At 43.0% G+C, this 27,375-nt stretch overlaps 2 protein-coding genes across 5 annotated transcripts in view; one reads left to right on the top strand and one right to left on the bottom strand.

Annotated features, from left to right (window-relative positions):
- Nucleotides 1-23,157, top strand: part of RSPRY1 (ring finger and SPRY domain containing 1) — a 41,776-nt gene extending 18,619 nt beyond the window's left edge. For all 4 annotated transcript variants that reach the window (XM_025889119.2, XM_073880259.1, XM_025889270.2 and 1 more), the window contains 13 exons: nucleotides 639-691; nucleotides 1,376-1,488; nucleotides 2,539-2,665; nucleotides 3,463-3,521; nucleotides 5,404-5,470; nucleotides 5,875-6,006; nucleotides 7,544-7,659; nucleotides 8,627-8,770; nucleotides 10,557-10,668; nucleotides 13,822-13,924; nucleotides 14,262-14,414; nucleotides 19,051-19,155; nucleotides 21,622-23,157. In XM_025889119.2, coding sequence (XP_025744904.1) covers nucleotides 639-691; nucleotides 1,376-1,488; nucleotides 2,539-2,665; nucleotides 3,463-3,521; nucleotides 5,404-5,470; nucleotides 5,875-6,006; nucleotides 7,544-7,659; nucleotides 8,627-8,770; nucleotides 10,557-10,668; nucleotides 13,822-13,924; nucleotides 14,262-14,414; nucleotides 19,051-19,155; nucleotides 21,622-21,718 — 1,381 coding nt within the window. In that variant the 3' untranslated portion in view covers nucleotides 21,719-23,157. The remainder of the gene's footprint in view (nucleotides 1-638; nucleotides 692-1,375; nucleotides 1,489-2,538; nucleotides 2,666-3,462; nucleotides 3,522-5,403; nucleotides 5,471-5,874; nucleotides 6,007-7,543; nucleotides 7,660-8,626; nucleotides 8,771-10,556; nucleotides 10,669-13,821; nucleotides 13,925-14,261; nucleotides 14,415-19,050; nucleotides 19,156-21,621) is intronic.
- The window catches only part of PLLP (plasmolipin), a 49,440-nt gene continuing 30,719 nt past the window's right edge, over nucleotides 8,655-27,375 (bottom strand). Inside the window, exon 4 of the mRNA XM_073880264.1 lies at nucleotides 8,655-8,787. Within this exon, the coding sequence (XP_073736365.1) occupies nucleotides 8,767-8,787 (21 nt within the window). The 3' untranslated portion in view covers nucleotides 8,655-8,766. The remainder of the gene's footprint in view (nucleotides 8,788-27,375) is intronic.

The following is a 27,375-nucleotide window of genomic DNA, read 5'->3' as shown; positions in this document are numbered from 1 at the left end:
TGTGGGACTTGATCCCAGGACCCTGAGATCATGACCTGAGCTGAAGGCAGATGCTTAACCAACTGAGCCACCCAGGTGCTCCCAGTGTCTAAAATATTAAGTAGCTCCTCACTTAAGTTTGGTTTCTTTTTCTTCTAACACCCATTTAATGAAGTTCAAGCAAATAGTGATATTTCCCAGAAGAACCCTTAAAAATGAAGATGTTTATGTAGGCCCTTGCTTCCATAAATCCTCTGTTGAGATTATAATCTCCCTTCCTGGTGTTTCTTTGAGGTAAGTTGGAGGTAGATGATGTTGACTCATCTCATTGGCATTGGGCCTCTAGAGGAAAGCTGAAAGTACCCTGGTCTCCAGTTTTAGTCCTGTGCTTTTACTTCAGGCCAGTGGTGGTCCTTTCCTATGCCCTCCCACCCATTTTATTTGTGGGCCATCACAGACAGCGGTTTGGAAATGAGCACATGTGGTGTGTGTTGGTCCTTACGGAGTGGAGCTGCAACTGTCTCTTCCATCTCTCTCCATATCCATTCATGTTCATTTCTTCTTTCTCTCTCTCCTCCCACACTTTCAGTTTGAGTTTTTATTTGGGACTGTCATTTCTTAGTTCTTCAAGTTTGATGTCTTGACTGTTTGTTTTTCAGTGATCAGGAACCTCCCTATTCAATGATTACATTGCACGAAATGGCAGAAACAGGTATTCTTTTCTTATAATTTTCTTAAAATACTTTCTAATGAATTAATGATTATGAAGAAATGTGGCCACTTTTTTAAAAAATAAGATTCCAAAAGTACTTAACACACGTGACCATGAAAAAAGCCGTTAGTGTATGGAAATTTTCCTGTATAGGGGTAATAATAACCACTGTATACTGCATCCTGAATATACAGCTGCACCTCTCCGTATTGGTTTTATTTCACCAAAATTATTAAAAGAAAAATTTTGTTGGGATTTGATAGATCTTTGACCATAGCCCTTCCAGAATGGGGGGGAATTTTTTGTCCCTCAGTTTCCTAAGTGTCATTCTAAAAGTAGAGCCAGCTGCTTCAGATACTTAATCTTCTCAGTAAACTCCTATGTCATAAATAAGACACTGAAACTGTTTTAATTATGATTTGAGAACCCAGGACCATAGCTTCAATTTTCTCCAAATGAAGGTAACTCCAAATCACCCGGCTTCTATAAATTAAGAATCTTTGGTTCTACCATGATGACTAAATTAATGACTACATCCATGCCAATGTTAGCTGCTTAAAAGCTACAGGATAAAAGCCAAAAGTGTTTCGATTTTATTGTGAAGTCACCTTGTGTTATAAGTTCTATATTTTTACATTTTTAAAATAGTGCCTCCACCATATAATCTTCTTGATTTGCTCTTAGATGAAGGATGGTTGGACGTTGTCCAGTCTTTAATTAGAGTTATTCCATTGGAAGATCCACTGGGACCAGCTGTTATAACATTGTTACTGGATGAATGTCCATTGCCCACTAAAGTAAGTTATACTTGTCTTTTCTGAAACGGTCACATATGCTTAAACAGAGGATGAACAACCACAAAGAACTTTTGACGTAATGCATTTCCTTTTTATACATTTGGGGTCTGTTTCATTCAGTATTGACTTCATTAGGTAAACTTGTCTTTTATTACTAATGAAGTGCTACATCCTCTTTCTACCAATAGCGTACTATAAAGCTTTAGTTTAAAATGTTAAAAAAGCATTTACATCTGAAATGGCAATCTGTATTTGAAATTGAAATAGAATGTTCAGTTGCTGAGCTGATTTTCTTACCTTCCACTAAAGAGTTTTCTCCTTACAAAAGGTTTTCTTTAATGTTTTCTATTAAGAGAAAAAACCGTTATACTGAAAGCACTTGTGAATCTTAAACATATTAAAGATTGGCATAACCTTGCTTTTCCCTTATATAGAACAAAAGCATCAAACTTTCATTGCTTTAGTCTATATGTTCTATGGACTACTTTTTTTTTCAAATTTTGGATGCTGGCATCTTTCATTTGTTTAAGCCTCAGATATCTGGGCACAACATGGAAAAACATTATGGACAGAAGAGAAAAGCCTTTGGCCTAGTCACTGAAGAACTGACCTTTCCCTAAGCTTGTAAGAGGTTTCTGTTACAATTTGCCTCAAAACTCTGGTGAGATTTGCTCTTGCTTGATTTTAAAAAAAGGAAAAAAATTGTAAGTCACTTTTTACTTCAACATCACTAAGGCCCTTGGTGTTATCATTTTGGCACTTGGGTGGATTTAGTTTGTTTAATGATTCAAGAGTAAATCGCATATTTTTGATACAACTGGTATATTTTGAATGAAGGGGAATCTAACAATTCATGTAAGAAAACTTCCAGGTTGATCAGATAACATTTCCCATCAATAATGACATCATTGGGTGTATTATATCATGTCTTTATGTTCATTTTGAGTTAATTTAATGGCTGGCGATAGCTTTCATCTCAGATAATTCCCTTGGGGGAAAAACACCTAAGTAATATATTTATCAAATCCACTTGTACATTTTTGTTTTTAGGATGCACTCCAGAAATTGACTGAAATTCTCAATTTAAATGGAGAAGTAGCTTGCCAGGACTCAGGTCATCCTGCCAAACACAGGAATACATCTGCAGTCCTAGGCTGCTTGGCCGAGAAACTAGCAGGTAACTCTGGGAATCTCTACCAAGAAAGATCTTCAGTTGTTTGACATAAAGGGGAAGATTGCACTGCAGGTCTTTATTCAAACCTGCTGTACCAGAAAGGAGTGTCTCCCCTGCAACCACTACCACCAGGGGAAAAAAAAAAATTGAGGGACAAGGACCAACTGGAAAAAAATTACTCAAAGGCCAAAGAGATGAATGCAATCTAATTTAGCTTTGAGGATTTTCAGAGAAACATTTAAAAGAAAAGGTTTTACTTGTTTGCTTTAAAACTAAGAATAAAAGGCTAAATTCAGTATAATAAAGATTATATAGGTAATATACATGTATACATTTTATAAAGTTTAGCCAGATAATGGAGACATACTAAGTCGGGGAAGAGGAAAAGGAACTTTAAACTGGAGCAGTTCCTGAGAAGAGAAGCAGATATTTAACTTGTTTATGAACATTACCCACTTTAGGCAAGTTAACATCCAAATCCAGGTGAATAGCTCAGCCAGTTAGATCATGTATGGTGGAAGAAACAACGTATTCAAAATCAGGACACCTAGGTGCTGGGTCCAATTCTGCCACGTGCGCCCCAAGCGCACCGGAATGAGTGACTTCACTGTGGGCTCAGTTGCTTGGCTGTGGAATGGGAACAGTGCTATTCCCTGCCTCAGAGCAGGAGGCTTAAATAAGACAATGTGCATGAGAGTACCTTGTCAAAGAGTTCAGAAAGCAATTTTATGGTTATTAGCTACTGATGAAAAAGAATATGGCCCATTTCATGATATCTCATGTTTGTTGTGTTTGTCCAGGTCCCGCAAGTATAGGCTTACTTAGCCCAGGAATCCTGGAATATTTGCTACAGTGTCTGGTAAGTAAGGCATCAAAGCCAGTTATTCTTAGTCATTTACAGTTGTGCATTTTTCTAAAATTGCCAGTGTAACCACTCACAGAGAATGGAATCAGTTATAAATTTTATTTGCAGGTGTTTCCTGAGTGTTTATTCCCTCCTGTATTTCAAAAAAAATAAATAAATAAATGAGGGTGGGATAGGAATTCATTACAAGCAAAAGCAGCCAAGTTGGTCTGGTTTTAAATTTAGTCATAAGATAGCTGCTATGATTGGCTTTTGTGTGTGTATCCTTAGAGTCTGCCAAATGGTAGTAGGGACCTCCACAGTGGAAACAAAATTACATGGCATTCCAAGCCAGGAAACTGTCAGGTCAGATTGCCAGTGTATATAAATCTCTCCTCCTTCCCTCCCTCCCTGGCTACTGCTCTTATAACTGTTGCCATAGAGTATTTGATCTATTGTCTGTGAAGCTTGTGGTTTGCTGAGGTCGTACTGTCAGGTCGCTCACAGGACTGGACTGCAGACTTGAACTGGTCTGCATTTGTGAAAGTTATTTTTGCAGGCCTAGTGAGCACTGGCCTTCAAAATCTGAAAGACCTTATTTTTCAGTACCTATATGATATGTACTTAAAACACACCACGGTGCTAAGCAAGCACTGTGGGGATACAAAAGTAGTGTAACAGTCTTTTGCCCTCAAGAAGCTTCCTGATTAACTGAGGGATCAAAACTACCCAGACAAGACATTTAGCCTCCATTTTAAGACAGGATGTGATTAAGGGCAAAATCGCTAAGTGCCATAAGAGTTCTGAGAGGGTGATGGGGAGGGGTGGACCATAGGGGTGGTAAGAACTAAGAGAGCGGTGGGAGACAGTCTTCCTCATGAACTTGGGCCCTCAGCTGGGTCACATCATAAGTTAGTATTTATCCATGCACCCTGGAGGGAAAAATGGGTTTCTTGGCTAAAGCCGTCACCAGCAGAAGCCCAGAAATAGGAATGGCCATGTTCCTGGCATATTACAGAGAACTCTCTGATCAGGAGACTGTTCAAAGACAGGAGGACGGGCCTGGACAGCCTGGTGGGGAGGGCTCAGGGCCTGCAAAACCAGACAGAGGGATTGAAAGCAGGTATGACAAGAAGCAGAGTGCCGAACAGGCTTTGCTACAGGGCAGGCTGGTGGTTATATGAGCTTTGCAGAACCTCTGAGCCCCAGGGAAGTGAGTAGGAATCATCTGATGTTCTGGAGTTCCTTTGCAGACTCCTAACGGAGCTGTGGGAAAGGATGGCTATGAGAAGGTGGGATGTTAAGCAGAAAGACCTTTCTTTAAATGGGAGCACCTGTGGTGGGAAGCTAACTGTAACTGGAAGAGCGCTCTCCCACCCATCATTAGCATTTGTGCAGTTCCTTTCAGAGAACAGATTGAAAACTAAGCCATTAGTTGTTCATTTCAACATTTAGCATTTTGGAACTTGGTGATGATGAATCGTTCCTTTAAGGACTCTGAATAAAAGTCATTCTTAGCTCCAGTTCTAGGTTTCTGTTTGGCTTGCTTCAATGAATATAAGAATCAGCATGGTTTTATTTCACAAAGCCCTAATACAAATGTTACGAAGTAGAATAACATAGTGCTTTTAACAAAATACTTTTGAACCGCATATCTATCAATGGGCCCAGTGACTTCTTAAAAATAATAGAAGAGTTTATGAGACTCTATCTTGGTTCCTCATTACTAACAATATTAGCAAACAGAGAACTGAGGACTTAAACAAGTAAAACTTTTCTGACTGCTCCCAGCAAATCTAGCCCATATTGGATACGAAGAGGAAATTGCTAACTTACTGCCTCTGCAGGGGAATGATGTTTCTGCCTTTTTGTTTTTTTATCTTTTGTTGTCTTTCAGAAGTTACAGTCCCACCCCACAGTCATGCTTTTTGCACTTATCGCACTGGAAAAGTTTGCACAGACAAGTAGGTATAGTGACTTATTGCACTAATGATCTTCCGTATCGGTTATTAAAAATCTTTTCTTACTTACTGGATGAGCTTATGCTTTGAGCCCCATCAAACGTGCACATGTTCTCTTTTTCTCTGGGTAGATGCCTCAAGGCCAGTAAGATGTAACAGGGACAGAAGCCAAGAGTCTTCCCACCTAAGAATCAAAACTTGTGACCACAGTTACTCACTTTTTATAGCTAAAAAGTTAGCGATGAGATTGCTACTTCCCAGAAAATAGTTGAGGCTCTTGGGCTAGGTCATTCTTCTAGTTTCCACGTTTTCTGATTGCCTCTCCTCACTCCTTCCTACCCCTTACCTGCCCCGCAAATCATCCTACTCTTTCATGGTTGATTCAGCGTGTCCGTCTTCCCAAACAGGTGAAAATAAATTGACTATCTCTGAATCCAGTATTAGTGACCGACTCATCACATTGGAATCCTGGGCTGATGATCCTGATTATCTGAAGCGTCAAGTCGGTTTCTGCGCCCAGTGGAGCTTAGACAATCTCTGTAAGTAGGCGTTGTGCTTTATTAAAATGTCTGCTTCCATATCCAAACCCGTTTCTTATATAGGATCACTGTTCTTCATTTTGTAATAGTGAGTGTGACATTTTCCTTGAAAGGGCCTATACTGTAGGTTGGCCGTATTGTAGCAGAAAAGTATTCTAGGGACCCTCCAAACAAGAATATATGGCATACTTCTTTTTTTTAAGATTTTATTTATTTATTTATAAGATTTTATTTATTTATTTGACAGAGAGAGACACAGCGAGAGAGGCAACTTGAGCAGGGGGAGTGGGAGAGGGAGAAGCAGGCTTCCCGCTGAGCAGGGAGCCTGATGCGGGGCTCGATCCCAGGACCCTGGGATCATGACCTGAGCCGAAGGCAGACGCTCAACGACTGAGCCACCCAGGCACCCCTTATTTATTTATTTGACAGAGAGAGACACAGCGAGAGAGGGAACACAAGCAGGGGGAGTGGGAGAGGGAGAAGCAGGCCTCCCACCAAGCAGGGAGCCCGATGTAGGGCTCAATCCCAGGACCCTGGGATCATGACCTGAGCCGAAGGCAGATGCCCAATGACTGAGCCACCCAGCGCCCCTATATGGCATACTTCTAATTTCAGCACTCTCCTGTTCAGAAACTTTTACTGGTACCCTACTTCCTGCTGCATCTGGGCTGTTAGATGGCAGTGTCCAATCAAGTCTTCCCTACACAAACTATCTCCTCACTGTCCTACAAGCAGGCCCCAGTCATCCTGATCTCTCTAGGCTTTTTCCTCACTTGGAGTTCCCTCTCTTTACTCTTCTAATCCTAACGTGGCTCTTCAAAACTCAAGACACGTCTGACCTACGCCAAGAGGGCTGCTCCTGGCTTTTCTTTTTCTCCTCCGAGGGCTGCTAGAATGAAAACCATCCTACTACTAAATCCTCACTCCCCCCTCCATAGTTAGCATTGTGCTAAGGCATGGCTGAGTGTGTGTGCCCTCCCACCGCAGCACTGTGGAGAGTTGCTTTGTGCACAGCCTGCGCAGTGCCAATGAAAGAATCATTCTGAGGGGCACCTGGGGGGCTCAGTTGTTAAGCATCTGCCTTCAGCTCAGGTCATGATCCCGGGTGGGATCGAGCCCTGCATCGGGCTCCCTGCTCCTCGGGAGGCCTGCTTCTCCCTCTCCCACTCCCCCTGCTTGTGTTCCCTCTCTCGCTGTGTCTCTGTCAAATAAATAAATAAAATCGTTAAAAAAAAAAAAAAAGAAAGAAAGAGAAAGACTCATTCCCAAAAGGTATAATTGGGCTTTTATTGCATGCATGATAACAAATACAGGGAACAGAAGCCTAAACCTAGCAGTGCCGTCCCAGCTTGTCCCAGCTTTGGCTTGATTGATCCTCATATGGTCGTGCAGCAGAAAGGCAAGGTTTTAAGTCTCCCTACCTATCCTGCCATTTCTGAGCACCCCCACCTCTTAACTGGAATGGCAGCCAGCAAAGACACTAGCTTTTTTTCCACAACAGCCTGCCTTAGAGACATGACCACTTTTTCTTTTGCAGTTTTAAAAGACAGTAGGCAGCTGACCTATGAGAAAGTGGACTTGAATAGCATTAGGGCCATGCTGAATAGCAACGATGTCAGCGAGTACCTGAAGATCTCACCTCATGGCTTGGAGGTAAAGCTTTCATGGACGGAACATATGGGGGAAAAATCTTGTTCTCATTTTCACACCTGGTTCTGAACAAAGAGCCATTTCTTGCAGAATAGATGGAAGTGTCAGGTGTAGAATTTAGTGATTCATCACTTACATACAACACCGGTGCTCGTCACAACCAGTGCACTCCTTTAATCCCCATCACCCATTTAATCCATCCCCCCGCCCGCCTCCCCTCTGGCAACCCTCGGTCTGTTCTCTATAGACAATTTTTTGATTTAAGTATGTCTGTTTTCAATCTCTGCCACTTTATTCATCTAAAGACGCAAAGACTAGTGTTTTCTAAGAGAGGCCCTTCCTTTTTGAATCCCTGCACCACCAGTTGTATTCTGGCTAGTGCTTCCCTCCTCCCTGGACGGTGGAAATGTTGCTGATTTCGTGGTGCAGGCTGATGGAAGCTGCTGATGCACAGGAAGGCACCATCAGGCACCAGACACGTCAAGATGAAAGAGCTGTTTGAAGAATGGCTGCAGACAGCTCTTTGATCTTATGTTATTGCCAAATGCCTGCCATGGTTTTCTGCTTTCAATTATTTTTAGGTACCCCATCTCATACCCTTCAGTGTCCTCCTCTCTCTGCATCCTAACACATGCAGGGTAAGGCCATGTTGATGCATTCGTAAGAGATTCTACCGGGAGGGTAAAGCTCTATAAGTACTTCAGAAAGAAGCCAGTAGCCCCCGTTAATGCTTACTGCAGCCATCTTTGAGGCCTTCCAACCCTGTTAGAACTCCCTAGGAATAAAACTATAAGAGAGAGCGTGCTTCATTCTGTTTTGTACTTCGTATCACTGAGAATGCACAGAGAAGGAAACGACCATCCACCAGAAGCTTTAATAAGGAAGAGGACATTCCACCTCTGGGCAGTCACTTAACTTCCACGGTCTTCAGGCATTGACAGTGGGCTGTCGCACGCTTTGGTTTTGCCAGGCTCGCTGTGATGCCTCCTCGTTTGAAAGCGTGCGTTGCACCTTTTGCGTGGATGCCGGGGTGTGGTACTACGAAGTCACCGTGATCACTTCTGGTGTCATGCAGATCGGCTGGGCCACACGAGACAGCAAATTTCTCAATCATGTGAGTACCCTAGAGAACTGTGTAAACAAGGACAACAGCAGTTTTTTGGTGAGTGGGTGGAGGACGCAAATTTTCCAGATGGGTTTGCACAATGATCATTTCTCAGGCTGAACCACATGCTATCAGATCCGACACAAGGGTTTGCTAACCCGGTTCAGAAATAGGAAAACACAAGAGAAATTGCCCCTGGTTTTTTTTTTCCCCTCGAGTTTTAAGTTTGCACCTAGAGGTTGGGTGTGTCCTTTGTCTTTGTAGGCTCTCCTCCGGCGCCAGCCACATCTCTGGCTCAGTTTTTATATTGGAACCCGTGATGACTTTTACCTTGCGTTTAAGCTGTAAGAACTTTGTAGGAATTCTCTTCCTTTCATAAAATACTAAATGTTGGCTTGACTTCTTTTACTTGACTTTTACTTTGTAACTAGTAGGCACATTTGTTTTCAATATTTAGCATTTACCTTTTGTTATAGAAAGCTGTCACGTAAAGAGGGAAGACGAAACCCACTAGAGGAAGCAGGATTCATCTACCGCGACTTGAGTATCAGAGGCTGGGGTTCCTCCCTTTCCTATAGATGTTGATTTCTTGCCAATTTATACCCTTCAGATGCCCAGCCTGAACAGCTTGCTTGTGTTATTCCAATTTTAAGCTGTTTGAAATTAATCCAGTTTTGATCTGGACTCTTTTATGGACATAGGAGTTTTACCCTTTGAACTGGGAAAACCCCTTGGATTATTTTGTTAATCTAAACAATAGTCTCCCATATATAAGGTCCTAGGATGGGTTTTAGAAGTGAACCAACTGAGCTTGCCTGCCACAGAAGCATAGTTTTGGAAGGGGCCCTTTCAGCGAGGCTGTATAGCATCTTGGAATTGTGCATAGTGTTTTGCTAAACTCCTTGCTGGAGAGACAACTGGAGGAAGAGGGCCAGTAGAGAGGTCAGATTCTTGTCCAGGATAGAAAACTAGACCCCAGTCTGCTCTTGCTTTCGTTGGGAACTTACCCTGATGAAGGGCCTCCTCTTTGACTGGGCCTTAATTAAAACCTGGAAGCATGGGGCTTGATTGTGGCACCATGAAGTCAGAAGTACATGAGTCTGGAGAACAATGCCAATTAATAATTAATAAAATCTTCAAAAAAAAAAGCACTTAAAATAATTTCTTAAGATTCCATCCACTCTTAACAATAAAATAACTGTGAAATAATTAAAAGGCAGTAAGTAATAAAAGAAGCTGCCAAGGACCTATATGATGCTCCAGTTAAGCCCACCTCAGAATAGCTATTAGCTGATCATCCACTCTAACCTTTCTCTTGCCTCTAGTTTTGAAATTTCTGAGCATGTGGTTGTTGTGAAGTCTACTACATGCAAGAAAGATGTTTGCCCAGCTACAATGAAGTGGAAAGCACACCAATCTTGGAATCAGAAGATTCCAGCATCCAGACTTGACTTTCTGAGTAATGATTTGTCCTTGGCAACACGGTTGACCTCTCGGAGCCTTTATTTCCTCTTAAAGTGGGGTATAATGCCACCAGCCTCAGAGGGGTTAGTGAAGATTCAGTGAACTAACACATGTGAAACTTGGGAGGTATTTGGTGGTGAAGTCATGATCTAGTCACAGAGAACCAGGCTTTGAGGTCAGAATTTTGGTATCTTCCAAGAACCATAGGCTCCCTTCATCCAAAAAGCTTTGAATTCCAGCCACCAGGATGATGGTTACAAAAGACACACTGTCTTTTCCCAGAACATAGCAGGCAGAGCTTGCTAATCTTCTGGGCCCTGTCTCCCTCCAGGAAGGCTACGGCATCGGGGACGACGAATACTCCTGTGCGTATGACGGCTGCCGGCAGCTGATTTGGTACAATGCCAGAAGCAAGCCTCATCTACACCCATGCTGGAGAGAAGGTATACGTTTGTCTCTGTGAATTTATCAACTAAGTTAAGACATCTGGGTATGATGAGGCATCTATTATGTTAGGCCTTAAAATATTTTAATGGAAGAAGATTTAATGTGAAAAGGGATATGAACCTTTGTATTCCCTGTCATGGATGTGAACAGTATTCTCCTGATAAGTTCACCTCTGGTGGGGTCCTTCCTTTAGCAAAATCATTTCAGACTATAAAATTCTTAATTTAGTGGGGGAAATGATAAGATTAATATGAATTCCGGGCGCCTGGGTGGCTCACTCGGTTAAGCATTTGCCTTCGGCCCAGGTCATGATCCCAGGGTCCTGGGATTGAGCCCCGCATTGGGCTCCCTGTTCAGCGGGGAGTCTGCTTTGCCCTCTGCCCCTCCCCCCTGCTTTGCTCCTTCTCTCTGTCTCGCTTACTCTCAAATAAATAAAATCTTAAAAAAAGGGGGATGCCTGGGTGGCTCAGATGGTTAAGCATCTGCCTTCAGCTCAGTTCACGATCCCAGGGTCCTGGGATTGGGCCCTGCATCGGGCTCCCCGCTCAGTTCAGAGCCTGCTTCTCCCTCTCCCTCTGCCATTCCCTCCACTTGTGCTCTCTGGCTCTGTCTGTCTCTCTTTAAATAAATAAATAAAATCTTAAAAAAAAAAAAGATAAATATGAATTCTAGTTTCCTCGAACTCACAACCCCAGCAGCAAGAGTAGCAAGTTCCATTGACTGAGCCAGCCAGGCGCCCCTCTGGGTACATGCTTGAATCAGAGCATCCAGGGAGATACACTGGGAGGACGCTGACATCGTAATGCCAGTAAAATGAGGATTTTTCAGAGACCAGATGGGAATAGGCACTCTTCAGTGGCCACATTCTGGTCCCCTCTAGAACAGCCTTTAAGGACCATTTGAGCACTTCCAGCCTCAAACACACCTGCCCAGCTTCCATTCTCCAGACATCAGGCTTGGGATGATGCAACAGGGGCACATGCTGCCAGGACTCTTAATCATGGCTCTAGGATTTTAGCAGGAATGTATCTTATCAACTTACCTTATGATCTCTTTTGCCCCATACAGGTGTTCATTCTGTCCAAGGCCTTAGACCCAGGAAAATATTTATTAAGGAAAGATTCAAGCAGCAAAGTTACAGCCATGCAGTTTGTTAAAGGGTTAGATTATTGAGTCTTTTTACCCCGAACTAAATACAGAGAAAACAGGTGTCCTCCCCCGCCCTCCCCACCCTGCTATGGCCCCACTGCACTGGAGGATGGTATTCTTGGAGGGCCTTCTGGTGGCCCCACTTCATTCCGAAGATGTAGAGCCATATGGTAGGGGATGGAACCTCTGGAAAGATTTTACTCCCGGCTTTGAACAATATAGGGGAGAGAACCCAGCTCCTTCTCCAAGCATCTCTCGTTTGGTTTCCTGCCCCAATCAGCATTATAGATGTCAACTGAATTTTCAGGCATGCTAAGAGAACAGGAATCTGACCACTCCTGTGAGGGGGTGGCTCCACTTAATTAGCTCCATTGATAGTGTGGGATAAGAGGAAACCTGAGAAGCCGATATAAGCCCTCTTAACAGCTGGCGGGTTCTTAAGGGAACACAAAGCCTCTCCGTTTAGCAGACCGTAAGATGGAGGCACTGCCCGCAAAGACTGCCTCACTTGGGGTTTTAATAATTTTTTTTTTAAAGATTTTATTTATTTATCTGACAGAGAGAGACACAGCGAGAGCAGGAACACAAGCAGGGGAAGTGGGAGAGGGAGAAGCAGGCTTCCCGCTGAGCAGGGAGCCCGATGTGGGACTCGATCCCAGGACCCTGGGATCATGACCTGAGCCGAAGGCAGATGCTTAACGACTGAGCCACCCAGGCGCCCATGGGGTTTTAATAATTTTTAAAAGGATTACTGAAGTAATATGTTTAGCATAAAAATTTGGAAAATGGGGGGGAAAGCAAAATGAAAATCCCTCGTAATTTTTGTTAAACACTTAAAATTTGGTGTATTTTTTGCTGTTATGCCTTGAACAGCTCTGCAGGTTATTAAATAACACTATTTTTAAAGATTTTATTTATCTATTTGAGAGCGAGAGAAGAGAGCACAAGCAAGGGAAGCGGCAGAGGGAGAGGGAGAAGCAGGCTCCCCGCTGAGCAGGGAGCCTGATGCAGGGCTTGGATCACCAGGACCCTGGAATCGTGACCTGAGCCAAAGGCAGATGCTTAACCAACTGAGCCACCCAGGTGCCCCAAAATAACATTATTTTTAATGGCTTTTTCAATAGCCCATTTTATCATTAAACTCTATCAACCAATGCCCCAAGAGGCTGGAGAGTGACGTTGTGATTTTTAAAATTATGATTTAAAAAAATATTATAAACCATTCTGGTTTTCTCAGGATAAACCCCTCGAAGGGAAACTTCTCTACCCTGGGGGATACAGGACTTCCCGGCTTTTGCCACCTATTGGCAGATTCTCCTCCATCAACTTTGAGTATCCATATTCCTTGTCGTCACTGTAAAATTTCATGTGCTTATCTTTGACAGTCTAAAAGGCAAAAACTTTTGAGTGAAGATGAATGTTGTTTTTTTTTTTTTAACATGCTTTTGGGCAGTTATCTCCGAGAGTTGTAACTCACCAGAGAGGCAAGGAAGCACAGGATTTTGACCTTGCCATATTTCACTGATCCCAAAATGCACATTTTTCCACATTTTAACATCTCTGAAATTGGGATGCAGCTTATAATTGATGGCTTGTCAGAGATTAATTGGCAGCATTTTCTTCTTAATCGTACGTTAAAATATTAGATCAGCTGCAGAAGCAGCAAGGAAGATGAATGTGTTAATACATAGCTACAGGGCGCCTGGGTGGCTCAGCTGGTTAAGCGACTGCCTTCGGCTCAGGTCATGATCCTGGAGTCCTGAGATGGAGTCCCGAGCTGGGCTTCCTGCTCAGCAGGAGTCTGCTTCTCCCTCTGACCCTCTTCCCTCTCGTGCTTGCTCTCTCTCTCTCTCAAATAAATAAATAAAATCTTTAAAAAAAGAATACATAGCTACAGATGCAGATTTAATACAGTGATGTATTTAACTCTTGAGACACCGAGCAGAACCCTGGCAGTAGTACATACCCTTACCCTAACAGTGTTCCACTTTATCCTCTAGGAGACACAGTAGGATTTCTGTTAGACTTGAATGAAAAGCAAATGATCTTCTTTCTAAACGGCAACCAGCTGCCTCCTGAGAAGCAAGTCTTTTCATCTACTGTGTAAGTAGCTTTCCTCAGTCAGAAATCTAAGTAGATTCATGTAGTTCACTTTTCTCCAGAGAAAGACTTTGTCCATTTATGTGGTCAGTTGTGATGAGAAGTCATTTTATTTCGAGTTATTGGGGGCCCATTTGATCATACCTACAACTGTCCTGAAGTTTGATATAGGAAGATGAGGGCAGGGTATTGTCGGGGTCACAGTCCTGTCTAGGTTGTGAACAGAATCTGTCACCCTTCCTTTCTGCTAGGGCACAACATCTCAAAGCCGCTCTGTGTATATGAGCTTTACTTTGTTTTCATGAATTCTCTTGACCTCTGTCCTCGTTTTTATTTGTAGATCTGGATTTTTTGCTGCAGCTAGTTTCATGTCGTATCAACAATGTGAGTTCAATTTTGGAGCAAAACCATTCAAATATCCACCATCTATGAAATTTAGCACTTTTAATGACTACGCCTTCCTCACAGCTGAAGAGAAAATCATTTTGCCAAGGTAAGGAATCTGCTTAGGCTGTCTGCAGACTTTCACATGCATCTCATGAGAAGCTGAAATAGCAGTTCCTTGAGAGACTTTTTTCAGCTTTTTATAAATAGTTTTGAAAACCTGAGTAAAATGGATGACCTAGGAAATAAAAATTACTCAAAGAGATCTCAGAAGAGATACAAACAAACCAGTTATTATTACAAAATTAACTGAAACAAAGTAAGAGTTATGTCCCCAAAAAAACACCAGATCCAGGTGGTTTCACAGGAGATTTCCACCAAATTTTTAAGTAACAGACAACTTCATTACTATTTAAAATGTTACAGAACCCTCAGGGTGCCCGGGTGGCTCAGTTGGTGAAGCGTCTGTCTTCAGCTCACGTCATGATCCCAGGGTCCTGGGATCAAGCCCCGCATCGGGCTCCCTCAGTGGGGAGTCTGTTTCTCCCTCTCACTCACCCTCTGTGCTCATTCTCTCTCAGATAAATTAAAAAAAAAAAAGTTACATAATCAGTTGCTCCTCACAATCCCGGAACGGCAGCTCTTTAATAAATGTCCCTACGCTTTAATAAAACCACCTTTTCGCACCAAAAAACAAAAAAAAATTTACAGAACCCAGAAAGAAATCATTCCAAATAATTTTTATGAGCTAAATAACATCGGTACAAAAACCAGACAATATAACACATGCACATACACGAAGAAGCCCCTCAAACTAACTCTACCGGAACGTCAATGAAAAATCCTAAATATTAGGAAATCAAGTACATCTTTTAACAGATGTGCTTTGAACTTCAGGATTTAATGAAACATATTTCTTGTTGGGTTTAGCCACTCAGCAAAGATGCCAACACTGTTCTGCAGCCCTTAGGACAGTGAATGCCATCTTGGATAATTTCACAGCCCTTCTTTGCCAGAAATTGTGATCGGCCTTAATTATCTCCTTGGATGAATACCTGCTTTCCTCCCTTATGAGATGAACGTGATCTGTTCCTTAAGCTGGGAAAGACTCCAGCTACTTCCTGGTAATGACCTCAACTTGAAGCTTATTTCAGGATATGAGCCAAAAGTTATCATTTTTTAACAGCTTGCTGGGCCTGTGTGAGGAAGGGCATTCCTGCTACTCATGCCACATGGGTTATATCAATGACAGAGATTCTCGAGCACTCAAAGAGACCACACTGGCCACGCTGTAGCCAGGGTTGGGCCATCATGCCCCTGAAGGTATCTGTAACACAACATTGTAATCCTCGCTCCTGTTTTGTCTGAAAAAGCAGGTCTGTAAACAGCCCTTCTGGGCTGTGCTTCACCTTGGACTCGGTGTCTCAAGGCTGAAAAGCAGCTCAGCAGTTTCCAGATGAACCAGAAAATGTCACTTGGTGACCCAGCAGCTTTGCCTGCTACAGCAGAAGCTCCGTAATATCACAGGAACAGAAGGGCCACTTACATACCAGCTCAGGGACCTGAGGGTCATTCCTAGAACCTCCTTTCAACCTTGTCTTGGTGCCTGACAGAGATTCTGAACTTTAAATTCCTCTTGGTGATCATGTGAAGTAATACCTCGCTCATCTGGTGTACCTCGTTCCTTTATTGCTTGGCCTGTCATCTTGGATGTCGCCCAGCAAGTGGCCTGCCTTGTGACGTACACCCTGAAAGGGGTGGAGGGCAGGCCCCAGCAGTTCCGATGGAGGCCGGCCTCCGCTCGCACTGCTCCAGCATTTAGGGAACCGCCCCTGCAGATTTAAACTTGGCAAAAGTCAGATGGCAATAGGTGTCACCTGTTAAAGTCTCCGAATTTTATGGGCAGCTTCTACGTAGTCTCTTAGTTCCCTGTCAGCTTGGTCCCTGCTGCAGCCTGCCCCGAATGAGAGTGGAGTTACAAGCCAGGGCGAGCTTACATTGCGCTGGCTCTGACAGCAACACTGATGTGGGAGTCGGAGGCTGCAACCTCCTCCGGGCCGCAGAAACCTCCTGCTGCTACCTTGCACCCCTTTAACATTCCAGTTGCACCTCGATGCAGGTTGTGACATTAGGTGTGGATGTGCCTGAGACTGTTTTCTATGCCATTAATATTTTCAGCCTGTGTTCCAAAAGCTTCTGTGCAGCTTGTATTTGTTTACTCATATATTCCTTTCTGGCCTCATGGTAGATCATGGCCCTGTGACTATCTGGGATCTTGTAAATTGTTCTATATTGTATAGACTCTCTGTCTCTAATTCTTCTCCATTCGTTTTTCCCCTTCTTAACCTTTTTATTATGAGAAACTTCAAATACAAAAGAAAACAAGAATAGTACAGTGAAGTACAGTGAATATCTCCACCTCTCAGCAACAGTGGCCAGGATGGTAGAACTGCAGGCTTCCTTCATCTGTTAATAACTCCATTATCATTCCAGGTTCCCTGGCCAGAATCCCAGAGTATCTCTGACACCTTACTTTCAGCTCTTCCTACATCCTATCCCTCAGCACACCCTGGGAGCTGTGCCTTCAGAATACATCCCAAGTCCAAGTACCGCTTATCACCCTCACTGCTGCCACCATCATCCCAAGCTGCCATCATTTCCCACCTGGATTGTTTTCACCCTGCTCCTTAGTTGGTTTCCTGTTCCTGCCTGGACCTCCTTCAGTCTATTCAACACAGCCTCCAGAATGATTTTGTTACGGCTTAAATCAGATCATGCCCTTCCCTGCTCGAAAGACTCTAGTGGCTTCTCATTTCACTTAAGGTGAAAGCTTAAATCCTTACAGTGACCTAGTAGGCTGTACACGATTTGTCCTGTCCTCTCCTTTATTACTTCTCTGATTTTATCTCCTACCCTTTCCCATTTCTTCATGCTCCTTATTCAGCCACCCTGGCCTCCTTGCTGCTCCTGAAACATACCAGATTATAGCCTCAGGGCCTTTGCACTTGCTATTCTTGCTACTAGAATGGGCCTGTGTGTGTTTTCCAACGCCACCCAGCAATTAGCTCCATTCTGACGCTGTCTTCCCATGATCTCCTCATCAGCTTTGATTAATTTGCTAGAGTGGCTCACAGAACTTAGGAAAATAGTTTACTTACTAGTTTACAATAAAAGGATATGATACAGGAACAGATGGAAGCGATGCAGAGGGCAAGGCACGTGGGAAGGGGCAAGGAGCCTCCATGCTCCGTGAATGCGCCACTCTCCCGAAACCTCCACATGTTCACCAACCCTGAAGATTTTCAAGCCCTCTCCTCTTGGGTTTTTCGGTGGCTTCATTATGAAGGCGTGATTGATGAGAACATTGGTCATTAGTGACTGAACTCAATCTCCAGCCCCTCTGCCCTCCTGGGAGGTGGGGGGAGGAGTGAAAGTTCCAACCCACTAATTACAAGGTTGGTCCCCCTGACAACCAGCCCAAAACTTAGGTTAACTAGGGGCTTTTCAAAAGTTGTCTAATTAACATAACAAAAGATCTGTATTGCTCTCATCTCAGGAAATTTCCAGGGTTTGAGGACCTCTGCCAGGAACCCAGATGAAGACCAAATACATATTTATTATAAATCACAATATCACAAATGGTATCTCCAGATAGCCACAGGTCTCATTCCCTCACACCCTTCATGTCCAATGTCACCTTCCGTTGCTGCCATCTTTTAAATGCTATCTCCCTGCTTCTCAGGTACATACTACCTTATCCTCCTCCCTGCTTTCGTTTTCTTCATCCTGCTCTTAAAATTCTATATATTTTACTTTTTCACCTGGTTTCTTTCTAGTCTCCCTTCACTGGAGTGTAAGCTCTCTGAAGGCAGAGATATGTTTTTACTCCTCTCTTCACTGCCGAATCTCCAGGCTTTGGCCCAAGGTGAACAGAGTGAATGTTTCATGGTTCTCTTGCCCAGCGTCAGGGTTGCACCTTCAACAAAGCAGTTCTGCCTGTCTGCTTTTCTATTTCAGACGGAGTCGAAGTGTGATGCAAGAGTTCTAACCTGAGGTGTGTGGGCTTCCAGAAGAGTCTGTGCTGGACTATCATAGATACCTTGAAATTGTTTTGGTTTTATTTTTAAGATTTATTTGTCAGAGAGAGAAAGAGCACAAACAGGGGAGTGGCAGGCAGAGGGAGAAGCAGGCTCCCTGCTGAGCAAGGAGCCCGATGTGGGGCTCGATCCCAGGACCCTGGGATCATGACCTGAGCCAAAGGCAGATGCTTAACCGACTGAGCCACCCAGGCGCCCCAACACCTTGAAATTGTATAAGAACTTGTGTGTGTGCATTTTTCTTGGGAAAGTCTCCTGCTGCTTTTCATCAAACTCTCAGAGCTGTAGGACTTAAAAGTGAAAATTTGCTGGTAAAATAAAGCTAGTACTAGCCTGAGAACCAAAAGATTTGAATTTGGTTCCTGAATCTGTTTACCATGTGTGTGATGTGACCTTACGCAGATCATTTCCACAAATTATGGCTTTGTAAAATGGGAATGACCATGCCTCCGTCGTTCTCTACCATAGGAAATCACTCACTGTAAGGTTGAAATGAGATGCGTGTGAGAACCTCACTGAACAGAGCTTAAGGAATACATAGTATACTTCACATGGACATAGTATTTTCAAAGCATTTAATACGCATCACTACTAATAGGCCCATTTCTTTGTTGACCAAATAAGTTTCAAACTACACTTTCTACTCAGGCACAGGCGCCTTGCTCTGTTGAAGCAAGTCAGTATCCGGGAAAACTGCTGCTCCCTGTGTTGTGACGAAGTAGCAGACACACAACTGAAGCCCTGTGGACACAGGTAAAGAGGGTTTGGTCATTTCTTTTGTGTATTACTTTAGGCAAAATCTCATCCTGTTCTAGAATTGCTTTTATAGTTGTCAGGGAGGAGGGAATTTTGCTCTGTCCAGGATTCCTCTAGCTGGAGTCAGAATTAAATCTATATGATACAGATTAACAGGAGAAAATCAAATTTAGTTTCGTACTTATGGGGAATCCACACAGACGCGAAATTCCGAAGACAGGCAAAATGAGGTATATATGTCTGCATAAGCTAAGGAAAGGGTAGGGGTGGGGGAAAAAGGGGAGGAAAGCCATTAGCAGGAAGGTGAGGGGATGTTTGGAAAACAAAGGTTGCCCAGTTATGCAGATGAAGTTTTTTAGTGTGCTAATAACTCTTCCTGGTAACAGGTCCTCTAAATTCTTTTTAGGCAGTTGCAGGGAGGTCTGAGTCTCTTCTTGAGTCTTTTGGACCTTGACTGTTTTCAGCTCAAAGTAATCTGCATGTCATTGTGGCCCATCCTGGGGCTGCCTGCCCTTGGACCCTACACAGTGTTTCTAGTTCTGTAGCTGTTCATTAAAGTTCATTATATACAAAGTGGGCTGAATGAGAAATTAGGGGGCTGAAATCTAAAAACTTAGAACCAGGTATCTTAAGTATGAGCAGTCTCCATAATAGATATATACAAGACAGGATTGGAAGAGGAAATTTAAGGAGTTGTAAGAAAATTTAAGGGGCACCTGAGTGGCTCAGATGGGTAAGCGTCTGCTTTCAGCTCAGGGCATGATCTCAGGGTCCTGGGATCGAGCCCCATATCAGGCTCCTGGCTCAGCAAGGAGTCTGTTTCTCCCTCTCGCTCTGCCTCTCTCCCGTGCTCATATTCCCCTCTCCCACACCCCCCGCCCCCGGTCATATGAATAAATTTTTTTAAAAATTTAAAAAACGACAAAAAAAAATTTAGCTCAACTTTCAGCAGCAACAACAATTTTAAAGTGGGGGGGGGGGGAGAAAGGAAATTAAAGTGAATGACTTGAGCTGACCCTGGGAAGAGATGGACAATCTAAGCATTCCTATTACCATAGAAGAAACTGAGATGATTATCAAAGCTACATTTGCACCCATACTGCTCTCCACCCCATCCCCAGGCAAAAATACTAAGCCCAGATGGTTTCACAAATGAATTCTTTAAAAACTTTCAGGGAATACATTCTATATAAACTTCTCCAGACCAGGGGAGCCTGGCTGGCTCAGTCGGTAGAGCATGCAAATCTTGATCTTGGGGTTATGAGTTTGAGTCCCCTGTTGGGTGTAGAGATTACTTAAATAAGTTAAATAAAAAGTACCAAAAAAAAAAAGGCTATCTAAGAATACGAACCAAGAAATATGTGGTGCCTATAAGAAGAAAACTTGTAAACTACTAAAGAATGCAATACGAGACTTGAATAAATGGGTCTGTTCTTAGAAGACTTCTCAGTATTGTAAAGGTGACAGTTTTCCCTAAACCCTAATTTTAATTTGGGTCAACCTTTTTTTTTCCCCCCTAGAAATAGAAATGCTAATTTAAAAGTTTATGTGATGTAAGGCAAGAAAATTCTGAAAGAGAAGTTATGGAGGGCACCCACCTACCACATCTTAAGATATATTAAAATAAATAGGGCGCCTGGGTGGCTCAGTTGGTTAAGCGACTCCCTTTGGCTCAGGTCATGATCCTGGAGTCCCGGGATCGAGCTCCCTGCTCAGCGGGGAGTCTCCTTCTCCCTCTGACCCTCCCCCCTCTCATGCTCGCTCTCTCTCTCATTCTCTCTCTCAAATAAAATCTTTAAAAAAAAATGCTTATAGTTTGCTCCCAGTATATGAAAAGAATGACAGACAGTGGAACAGAATAGAAACCCAGAAATGAAACTAATTACATACAAATGAAAATTTAACATATAAAGGCCTTGTGTCAATTCTGCAGTGCAAGATGGACTGTTTGATATTGGGATAAATGGCTAGCTGTCTGGGAAAATACCATGTTGTGTCTCTACCCACATATCCACATCTATAACTTTTTGCTGTGTACATACAGACTTTCTAGAAGAATGTACTTGAACTTATTCCTCAGAAGAGGAAGATGGGGGATCAGAAATGGGAGGAGACTCACTATTGGTTTATATATTTAGTTCATTTTTTTTTTTTTAAGATTTTATTTATTAGACAGAGAAGAGACACAGCGAGAGGGGGAACACAAGCAGGGGGAGTGGGAGAGGGAGAAGCAGGCTCCCCGCTGAGCAGGGAGCCTGATGTGGGGCTCCATCCCAGGACCCTAGGATCACAACCCGAGCTGAAGGCAGACACTTAAAGCCCCTATTTAGTTCATTTTTTAACCATGTGTAATGATTACCCTTTTACTGAACGAACTTGTTAATATTTCAGATTGAGTCAGCACATTGTCGGTCTGCCCTTTGGAAGCATTAACCTAACCAGTGCTTGTATCTTTCTCCTCAGTGACCTGTGCATGGATTGTGCCTTGCAACTGGAGACCTGCCCGTTGTGTCGTAAAGAAATAGTGTCTAGAGTCAGACAGATTTCTCATATTTCATGACACACATGAAGAGGCATCATGGACTTATTTCTGCTCAATTCCAGCCAATGTTGAAGAGAAAAACAAAGGAAAAAAAACATCTCTAATCAATTGTGCGCACATTGAAACTTATAGCCATGGCCAGATTTTATGCTAAAAATGGTAGTTTGTCAAAGACAAAATTCTCTTAGAATCTAACCCAACTTGCCAGCCCTGAGAAATTCCTTTTAAGGCCAAGGGAAGCTGAATGCTAACAGCTAGGCCTGTGGTCCTTCCATGAAAAACCATAGGAGACTGTGCCCTCCCGAGTGCTGAAACCACACCGGAATTCTCCATGTTGGGTGCATTTGATTGTTTAACAGGATGTTTTGTCTCATTCTGAAGTTTTTATTTGGGGCAGAAGTCGTTATGGAGAAGTAAATAACAGCATTTCTGGGTTAAGCATAACTCCCCGTTGGTCAGAGAGACAGCGGTGTGTTAAGCGTGGATATTGCACTGCAAGACTTGAATCTATAAACTAGAACCACACAGGTCAATGCTACAAGGAACATGGAGGGCCTGAAAGAAGGTGCACAGACTGTGGAAAAAAAACCCAATTTTTGATATTTCTGTGATTCCAAAGAACATTGTAGGTTTTTTTTAACTGCAGAAAACTGGTGGTATTTTCACATTCATGGTGTTTCTATCCAGTTTCAGTACCCGCATTTTCTGAGGAAAAAAATGTTTTAACAACGCAGGAGGAATTCTTAAATTAATTGCAATGTTAGACTGGAGAAAATTTGGTATTTAGGGTATTTTTAAGGTACCATCAAATCAGGTTTTTTGTTTTTTGTTGAAAATTTTTTTTAATCAGTATTGTTTTTGGAAGTAATATACTTTGAAACTCTTGAACTAACAGTCTCAAAAACTCTTAGAGGACAGTCTGAGAGCGCGTATTCCTATTGTTTTAAATAAATACATGTTTTTGAATAGTAAATTCAATCATGGATTGTTGCCTATGTCTTCATCAAAAGTGTTAATCCCTCTCAGGGTCTCTGGTGAAGACCTTCAAGAGTTTGGTTTTTTCTCCCAGAAAATTGGAAGGTAGAATTGTAAATTCATAGAACTTATTTTATAATGGTGTACCTCAGCAGCTGCCTTTCAATTTATGCCAAGTCCTTACTGAGTTTATACTTGAATAGTAAATATGTCTTCTGAGTTTTACAGTGTCTTAAACTCAATGCACATTTTTTTTTTCTTCCTTTCCCACCCTTTCTTGTTTGTAATTCATTGAACTGTCCTATTACAGAGCTGATTTCCTTCCTGGCTGTACTTGTTGGGGTGCTGGATTTTTTTCCATGTCTTTGGTCTTCCGTAAATTCAAATATATATATAAATATATATATGTTCTCTTCTTTAGCTTGTGGTGAATACAGTAATTTGCATTGAAGAAATAAAACATTTGTTGCCTTTTTGACTAAGATTTCACAACTTTCATTGGTGCCGACTGCTAAGGTTCTAAGACCTCATCCTCTCAGTTTTAAGGGCTACTTTCCAGGGTAGGAGAGAGTCAAGTAAAAAGAATTAAGCAAGGGTAATCATTTACTCATCCCGCAGATCTTTACTGAGTACCTAATATGTTCTGGGCACTGTGCCTACGTGGTATACAAAACAGATCTGTGCATAGAGCTTACATCTGATAGTGGGTAGAAGACAGTAAATTTGTTTATTTTAATAAATTGTCAGTGCCTTAAAAGAAAAGATTAGGGTACTACGAGAGAGAACGAGGGGCACTTAATTTAGATGAGTGGTAGTGAGGAGGGAGCAGAAGGCTAGCTGAGGACAAAGCAGAAGCTGACGCCCTACACCCCCACCCCCATGTGCCATATGTGACATTCCTCAGGCACTCCTGGCTGAGCGAAAGGAAAAACAAATGGTTCACTGATAGAAGAACAGGAGTCTCCCTCAGTTTACAAATGTCCTAGTGATTTGCAAGGAAGAAGCTTTCTTACCAATAGCTTAACTTCCAGAGACCCATAACTCAGTTCCTGGAGCCCTAACATCACCTACCCCACCATAAAATTAAGGGAGGCTGCGACGGAAGGAAATGTAAATAAAATTGAATTTCTTCTAAACCTAAAGCCCGTTGACAAGTCGGTGTGATAGGAGGAACGTAACATTCCTCCAGGAAACTCCCAAGTGTCTTCACGTTGGTACTTTATTAGAGGGAAAAACAGCCCTGGGTTGACAGTAGCCAGGTGTCCAGTATCCTGAGAGTCTCTGGCACGTGACAGCCCTTCTGAACATGCCCTTTGCCCTCACCGCCCCAGCTCCCAAGGAGATAATGAACCACCCCTCCCAAGCCCGGGGCGTGCTTTTAATAAAATCGCCTTTTTGCACCAGAGACGTCTAAATTCTTTCTTGGTCGTCGGCTCCGGACCTCACTTATATTCTAAAACTTCATCAGAAGGGGGCAGAAGAAACCTCACTGAGGAAGTAATCTTAGCAACAACGCCAAGGAAAAAGTAGGACGTGGCCCGGCAGAGAGGCCGAGGACAAGCTTCTAGGACTACATAGCTATGGGAACACATTCTAGGTGAAGGCCTAACTAAGGAGGAAAGCTCAGTAAGCTCCAGGATCTGAGGGGAGGCCCCATAGCTCGTAAGGTAGGAACAGAGAGTAGAACAGTGTGCTTCCATGTTGGAAAGGTCAGGGGACCGCTCATGAACGAAGTGCAAGAGAAAAAAAAAGTTTAAGCATGGAAGTTCTTTGATAATTTTAAAAGACAGCCCTGGCATCTATATGGAGAATGGAAAAGGGGTGGGGTGGGGTGGGGTGCAGGACAGAGGACAAGCAAAACATGGAAATAGTCCAGTAGGGAGACTTTGGAGTCCAGCAGAGTGGTGAAGGTGGCCTATAAATTCAGTGGAGAAAAACAGCATTGATAGGTAATCTGTCACAAATCAAAGGAATGCAGGAGCCTATTAGCTTTCTAGAAATCTACCCTTGGATTTTGTTCATAAGTTGTAATCTTGGAACTGCTTCAAAGGGAAAGACCATATAGAAAACTAGGGAATAACAATGTGGAAGAGAATAAACAGTAGATCAATATTCTGCATTGCATGTAAGCATTTTAAGAGAAATTAAAAGCTAGGCTTTTACTGATGATAAATTGTACCACAGAGGAAAAAAAAAATTAAGTTCTGGCCTTTCTCCAATGATTTATTGGGTAAATGCTCCCAGGGTTCTAGCAAAAAAAAGTTTTTAATGAATTTCTATCTTTTTGGAATGATCAGTAAAGCAAGGTAAAGTTATGGTGCCATTTGCACACCAGGAAACAAGGATTCAATCACAGAAAACAATTTCATTTGCAGAAAATGACTTTTGCATGCATTTCCAACACCTTGAATATGTATCCTGGAAACAAACCGTCCAACTAAGATCTAGCTCTTTCCAAGACTGGCCATTTTTTATTTATTCACTTAAAACAATTGCTTTTAAGATTTTATTTATTTGAGGGCACCTGGGTGGCTCAGTTGGTTAAGCGACTACCTTCGGCTCAGGTCATGATCCCGGAGTCCCAGGATCGAGTCCCACATCGGGCTCCCTGCTCAGCAGGGGGGTCTGCTTCTCCCTCTGACCCTCTTCCCTCTCGTGCTCTCTATCTCTCTCTCTCTCTCAAATAAATAAATAAAATCTTTAAAAAAAAAAAAAGATTTTATTTATTTGAGAGAGCGAGTCAGAGCATGAGCTGGTGGGGGGGGGAGCAGAAAGAGGGACAAGCAGACTCTGCACTGAGTGTGGAGCCCAATGGGGGCTCCATCTCACCACCCTGAGATCATGACCTGAGCCGAAATCAGGAGTGGGACACTTAACCGACTGTGCCATTCAGGCGCCCCCAATTTAATACAGGAACACCTGGGTGACTCTGTAGTTTGATTGTCTGGCTCTTGGATTTGGCTCAGGTCATGATCTCATTGACTGTGGGATCAAGCCCCCTACCCAGCTCCTCACTCAGCGGGGATTCCGCTTGAAGATTCTCTCCCTCTGCCCCTTCCCCCTCCCAAATAAATAAATCTTAAAAAAAAAATTTTAATGCTCTACCCACAATCAAAGGATTTAGGAAATGATTATTAATGGAAAACATTTAATATATTCAAGTAAGTTTTAAATTTTTCCCTTAAAGGCCACCGTTCTGTCTTGAGCAGAAAAATACCATGTTCTGATTTCTAGGAGTGTTGTTTAAGAACTCAGGGATTGGAGCCATATATAAGCATGACAGTTAAACATGCCCTTGGGAGTAAGCCTGGACCCAGTTCCAGCTCCCTGATGCCACTTATCACCTGTATGCAAGTACTTCCAAGCCTTTGTTTCTTAATCTGTAAGATCAAGATAACAAAACCTTTAGAAGTTTCTTTTTTTCTCAGAGTTTCAAGTATTTCAAAAAGAGACAATGTATTTATAAATGTTTAGCACAGTAACTGGCACATGCCTGAGTAAATGGGTACCTATTATTTATGCCCATTTTTTTAAACAACTTTTTATTTATTTATTTGACAGAGACAGCGAGAGAGAGAGAACACAAGCAGAGGGAGTGGGAAAGGGAAAAGCAGGATTCCTGCTGAGCAGGGAGCCCGATGCGGGGTTCGATCCCAGGATCCTGGAATCATGACCTGAGCCAAAGGCAGACGCTTAACGACTGAGCCACCCAGGCGCCCCGCGCATTTGTTCTTAAAGCTGGACATGGTGGGGGGGCCTGGGTGGCTCAGTTGGTTAAGCATGACTTCAGCTTAGGTCATGATCTCAGGGTCCTGGGATCCAGCCCCACGTTGGGCTCCCCACTCAGCGGGGAGTCCGCTTTTCCCTCTACCCCTCCCCCTACTTGTGCCCTGTCTCTCTCTCTCAAAAAAATAAATAAAATCTTAAAAAGAAAAAGAAAAAAAAAAAGCCAGACATGGTGAAGTGAATTAAAAATAGCCACAAATTGTTTGACACCCCTCCCATCTATATAAATGAAGTTTACGTACCCTCCCCTAAAATCTGGATGGGCTCTGTGTCTGACAATAGAATTCAGTGGAAGTGAGACTGTGCCAGTTTCCAGTCCCTAAATGACTGGCAACTTCCACTTACTGTCTCTTGAAATATTTGCTCTTGGACCCGGCCACCATGGTGTGAGAAAACCCAAGCATCCCTGGGAAGACGTACATGGAAAGAAACTGAGGACCCCCCTCCCTGCCAACCACCAGTCCTCTAACAAACATCCACAGCTGAGCTCCCAGCCAAAAGCCAACAATAATTTGCCAGTCATGTGAGTTGGCAGGTTGGAAGAAGCTCCTCTAGCCCCATTCCAGCTGCCCCAACTGATGCCAAGTGGAACAGAGACTAGCTGTCATTACCAAGTCCCGCCTAAATTGCAGATTAGTAAGCACAATAATCGTTGTTTTAAGCCACTAAATTTTGGGGTGCTTTGTAACAGCAATAGATAACCAGAACAGATGAAATCATCAAGTTTCCTACTCCAGTCTGATCCCATATATGATTTAGAAGTAGAAAAAGGGTGGGCAAGGGCGCCTGGGTGGCTCAGTTGGTTGAGCGACTGCCTTCGGCTCAGGTCATGATCCTGGAGTCCCAGGATCGAGTCCCACATCGGGCTCCCTGCTCGGCGGGGAGTCTGCTTCTCCCTCTGACCCTCTTCCCTC

The sequence above is a fragment of the Callorhinus ursinus genome, unplaced genomic scaffold (genome assembly GCF_003265705.2).
Source record: "Callorhinus ursinus isolate GAN/ISIS: 27379988/994484 unplaced genomic scaffold, GSC_fseal_2.0 scaffold37, whole genome shotgun sequence".
Taxonomy (NCBI): Eukaryota; Metazoa; Chordata; class Mammalia; order Carnivora; family Otariidae; genus Callorhinus; species Callorhinus ursinus.
This window is presented reverse-complemented; position numbering and strand designations above follow the sequence as displayed.